Below are 5,361 nucleotides of genomic sequence, written 5' to 3'. Positions count from 1 at the left end.
AGCGCCGGGAACCGTCACTGTGCCCTCCCCTGGCACCGGGCAGCGCCGGGCACTGGGCGGCACCGAGCATCCTCCTCCCGCGCCATCCGCACCAGTCAGCTCCTCCATCCCAGCAGCCACCCCCTGTAATGTGTAGCACCGGGAATCTCATCCCACGCAAACATCCGGCGCGGTGCCGCACAGGTACCCGCGTCCCCGCACTCTCCCTCCCCTGGTCCTGTGCGGCGCTGAGCATCGCTGCGGCCTGCAAAGTGCTGCAGAGCAACTCTGTCCCCTGCAGCAGCCCCTCCCGCAGTTCTGTGCAGCGCTGGAACCCCCCCGCCCCATGCGTGGCCCCCCCCGCCGTTGCTCAGCACCATCGCCTGCGCTGTCCCAATCGGTGCCGTGCTACACAAACAACCCTGGCACGGAACGGCACCCACCCCTCTTGCCTTGTGCAGCACCACCCATGCAGGCGGTGCCCCTGCAGTGCTGCACATCACCAGGCATCCCTGCAGCCTTCCCACCACCCAGCATTGTGCCTCTGCCCTGCACGCAGATCCTGCCCCCCCATGGCATTGCCTGCTGCTTTCACCCTTTATCCAGAGGCAAAACCCCATAGGGCAGATTTCGGGGAAGCAGGCCAGCACACCCCTTCCAATGCTCCCTTCCCACAGGGGACATCCTGCACGTGGTAGTGCTGTTTGGGGCATCGATCCGTCCCTGTCCCTTAAAGATCAGGTCCAAAATTGCCTACACATCGTTGTGGGCAATTCTTCGAAGCTGTCTGCCCAGGCTTGGCCCTTTGCCCTGTGGCCTAGCTCTTGGCGCCTGCACTGCAGAAATTGGAGCTCTGCAAAGGTTAAGTCTGGGCTTGCAGACAGATCCCAGCATTTTTTATGTCTGTGGAAAGACTCATGTGAGGCAGACACTGAGTACTCCATAGCTCTTATTCCATTACTGCAGTATTGCCACATTTTCTTGCTACAGGGAAATGTTCATGATTTATAATAAAATGAATCATGAGATTGTTCTATTATATGGCTGTTAAATGATCTGTGGTTTCTAAATCAAGCCATTTCTTTCTAAATACTGAAACAACTGCTTTAATAGTACGTGGAGGGCCCAAGAAATGCCTTTCATTTCCAAGGCCAAATTTTGCCAGGCAGTCTAGAATTCATGACTTAGTTCCAAGCTGCTTGCAAGCTTCCTGAATAGCTGAGGTGGTCTTCAACAATTTTTGTGGAAATAGGCAATGATGCCATGTGAAAGAGGGGTCCTGGGAGCAACCTATCAATTGGGGGAAAAAATTAACCAACTAGATTAAACAATACCATAATTGAAATTGCTTTAGTGACAGCATGGCAGTGCTTTTCTATATGACCCTCAGGATCTACTTTATGTGTAGCAATACTTAAAAGTCCATTGAGCAATGTGTGTGTATCAGCGAAGTATTTTCCTTAGCTGCAAACAGCGGAAAAGGTTGAAAGTGTCTTAAAAGAGAATATTCCTATTGTCTGAGCTTTTAAAATGATCCTGCTAAAGCAGATGTCTTTATAATTATGGGCTGCCCAGTCAAATCTGAACCAACATGCAAGAGCTTTTTGTTAGGGGACAGGTTTGCAGTGCTGTGAGAAGGGGATATTTATTCTACCAGCTGGCAGAGCTGGGTTGTGGAAGAGAGGTGCAGATCAGGAACAAGGACAATCAGTTTTGAAAGAGCTTTTTGTTCATGTGGACTACAGGCAGAGGAAAGAGGGCTGGAGGCACAAAGAGTCAAAGCAGCAAGAGTGGAGCTGTCCAGGGTGGGGATCACCTCAAGTCATTCCCTCCTGCCCTGGCTGGGTACAGCAGCAATCGTCTGCATCAGAGCAGAGGCTTTAACCTCTACAGCAGCAGCAGCCATGTCCTGCAGCTTCTCAGTCGATGAACTGCCCCAATGAACTCCTCAGAGGTACAGCTTCTTGCAGATCTTTTGCTGTGGAAAATGGTCAGGGCAGCACAGGTCACAGCAGAGACCACAAGGATGGTTCCTAAATCACATCCTGCAAGGCTGGTTGTGCTCAGCTAATCCAGCCATGACATGCTCTGTACTGCATTCAGGATGAACTGCTGCTCTGAGGGGCTCTGCTCAAACAGAGCCCACTGCAGCAGGATCAGCACAGCTCCCTGCTCCTTGGGCAGCCCCACCTGCTTTCATTGTCTCTGCACTGTCCACAAGGGAGGTTAGGCAGGAGAGGAAGCTGGGGACATGATAGGACTGGGAAGGGGTCAATATGAGGATGATGTGGCAGGACAAAGATTGTTTGTTGGAACAGAGGATCTGGAAGCAATTGCAAAGTCCTGACTCTGGGAGGGGATGCAGGAAAGTGGAGGTTGGCAGTGGCCATTGCAGGGCTCTGTAGGCAGGGCTACATCGTGGCTTAAGTGCAAACTGCTGACTCATTCCTGTTCCAAATCATGCTCCTCTGGTGGCACAGAGGGACGCTGGCAGCAGGAAACCTGATTGGGAAGAGCCTTATGGGAGCAGGTTTCACTGCTTTCAAGCTGCTACTTAGATACCTAGATGCATGTGGGAAAAATACAGACTGCTTGTTTTCTGAAAAAAAAAAATAGAAGAAAGGATTAGTCTCCTTTGTTAGCAGGAATTCTGGCCTTGGAGTCCTCCACATCACAGGTAGAGCTGGTTATAAGGGACAAAAGGCAGGGCAAAGCTGACAGGAAGGATGCTAGAAGGACATTGCTGTCCAGCTGAGCACCCTGGCTCTTGCAGGGCAAGCTCCTGTCTCTATAATCTCCCCAAATCCCTGCATTCAGAATCCCCCACTTTGAGGCTCTGAGGCATTTTCCCAGGAATGTGATAGACTTCCCCACCTGGAGGGGACCTCTTGCAGCAGCAACTCTCCTTCCACCTCCTGGAAGCATGTCCCAACCCTTCTGAAGCCCTGCAGATGCAGACTGCAGCTTTTCTTCTCTGCTGCTGCAGTGCAGGGTGCTTTCACTTGTCTTGTTAAGCTACTGCCTCTACTTTGAAGATGTTTAAGCCCAAAATTTCCCTCTGTAGCAGCTTGCCTTTCCCCCACAGGGCTGGGGGTCCCACCACCATGCACTATTTGCCCATCTCACAGACCCCACGGCAGATGGGAACTACATGAATCCATCAATGGCTAAAGCCTCCCCCACTGCACACACTCACAATCCAGGCCTGGTGCTCTGCCTGCTTCTTCATCCCTGCTAGCATGAGATTTCATGGTCCCAAGCCCCTGGTGGGATGTGCTGTCATGGATCAACTGCCCATTGCAACTTCCCTGTCTCTACAGTGGGCAAAGCAGAGTGGGATTGAGGGAGAAGTCCCTGTTCCAAAACACAGGCCTGAGCACCCTTGCCTTTGCAGGACACCATTGGACAGCTGGAGGATGACCTGAGAAACACCAAAAATGAGATGGCTCGGCACCTGAGGGAGTACCAAGACCTGCTCAATGTCAAGATGGCCCTTGATATCGAGATAGCTGCCTACAGGTAAGGCTGCTCTATTCCTGCTCTACCTGGGCACTTCCCAAACTCAACCCCCTGACCCCCACTAGGCTGGGGTACTTTCAAGGGCCCAGAAAATACTTGGGTCCACACTCCAGGAGCACCACAAGAATGTTGTTCATCTCCCCCACCTGGATCTGCCATACTTCTGCCTGGGGAGCAGCCATGGCTCCCTGTCCTGCCTCAGTCTAGCAGCTGTGAACCACTTCCCTCAGCCATCCCAGAAGCAGTATTTTTTAATGGGGACAGTTGGGGTTGGAAACTTGTTTCTCTTGCAAAGTTAAAAGTAGATGCAAAAGGCTGTGCTTTGGGTATTTATTTTCCTGGTGTTTCTGGAGACAAAAGAAGGGAGAAAGTTGCTCTCATGTACCCCATATTGCAAGTCTTCCAAAAATGGGTGACCAAAATATGATTTTGAATCAGTTTCATGGTGCAGTGTGACCTGTGGTGATGGCTTGGACTTGTCTGCAGGGCACAACTTGCTCTCAAGTTTTGCAGATGTTTCACATCCCCATACTAACCTCTTCCCCTGTGATGTGCTTGCAGGAAGCTGCTGGAGGGAGAGGAGACCCTGTTCAACATGGGAAGTGGCGGCCTTACATCTCTCAGTTCTCTCCCCAGCCCCACTTACTCCTTCCAGCCAAGGAGCTTTAGTTCCTCTACTCTGTCCTTCAAAGAGGAGGAGCAAGGAGAGGTTATTAAAGTGACCTCTAAAATATCATCCAGCAGGGCTGAGGTGATTGAGGGGACCATAACCTCTGTCAAGAAGAGAGGGAGGTTAAACCTGCATGGAGGAATCCTTGCCAATGCAAAGATGTAACCATCAGGACCCTGTTCACAAGCATTTGAGGGGGAACAGTCTCCACTCGGCCTTGAAACTGCTCCTCTGGGCACGAAGCCGCACTGGGCTCGCAGGAAGCCTCCCTTAAAAACACAAAAACCCCCCCGGGGACACCAACCCAGGGATGGCTTCCTTGCGGGTCCTGCCACTCAGAGGCCGAGCTTGGCACATTGCTCCCTTTTAAATGGGGTGGGGGCACACAGGACAGGTAGCTAGAGATGCATGTTGGTCATTGTGGTGGTGGCACATGGACTCGTAACACGCTCCCTCTCTCCTCCTGCGGTGGGCGAGGGGCAGCCAGCTGGGAAGGCTGCTGAGCCAGCTCTCCGGGGAGGAGAGGGAAACAACATGTTTACTGTAACTAGTTTCATCAATTATCCAAATTCATGTACAGCTAAACTCTTCCCCACTCCTCAAACTGTAGCCATTCCCTTTTAACCCTAGAAGCACAGGAATAGCCATACAGGACTGTAACTGCACCTGACATCTGATCTCAGCCACGTAGGTTTTGAACTATAAGGAATGTTACTTTTTCTTTGTACTGACAAATCTTGTTTTCTGACAGCACTAGTCAAGCCAGGCACGTGGGGTTTATAAGCAGCAGGCACAGGGCAGGGAACTGCTACACTGGAGGTGAAGGCACCACCCTGCTGTGGGGTGCAGCACTTCGTGTGGTATCACTGTCTCGCAGATATGAGGGTCTGAGGGCCCTTGTTAGGCTGCACAGTGTTCACATGAAAACCCTGTGCCTAGATTAGCACCGTGCCCCAGCCAGCACTGGGAAGCTGCAGGACTCCTGAACACCAGCCCGCAAAGCATCCTTGTCTCCGCTCTAACTGTTCCAAGGTGTGCCAAATTTGATATAGGATTTAACAACCATAGGTTTCCTTCAATGCCTTAAATTGCCAGCGATCGCTTTTGCAAGAGCCGGAGCCGCCGCGTGTTGTGTGTCAGTGCCCTGGCAGGGAGGGCAATCAGCACCAGACCTCGCTGCCCTCACGGTGCTG

The 5,361-nt window shown here is 51.9% G+C and overlaps 1 protein-coding gene across 1 annotated transcript; it reads left to right on the top strand.

Annotated features, from left to right (window-relative positions):
• The first annotated feature begins 3,350 nt into the window (after nt 1-3,350).
• Nucleotides 3,351-5,355, top strand: INA (internexin neuronal intermediate filament protein alpha). Its single transcript, XM_005416400.2, has 2 exons — nt 3,351-3,498; nt 4,060-5,355. The coding sequence occupies exons 1-2, from the start codon at nt 3,422-3,424 to the stop codon at nt 4,331-4,333; spliced, it is 351 nt and encodes a 116-aa protein (XP_005416457.1). The 5' UTR covers nt 3,351-3,421; the 3' UTR covers nt 4,334-5,355.
• The last annotated feature ends 6 nt before the right edge of the window (nt 5,356-5,361 follow it).

This window comes from Geospiza fortis, unplaced genomic scaffold (assembly GCF_000277835.1).
Source record: "Geospiza fortis unplaced genomic scaffold, GeoFor_1.0 scaffold130, whole genome shotgun sequence".
In the NCBI taxonomy this organism is placed as follows: Eukaryota; Metazoa; Chordata; class Aves; order Passeriformes; family Thraupidae; genus Geospiza; species Geospiza fortis.
This window is presented reverse-complemented; position numbering and strand designations above follow the sequence as displayed.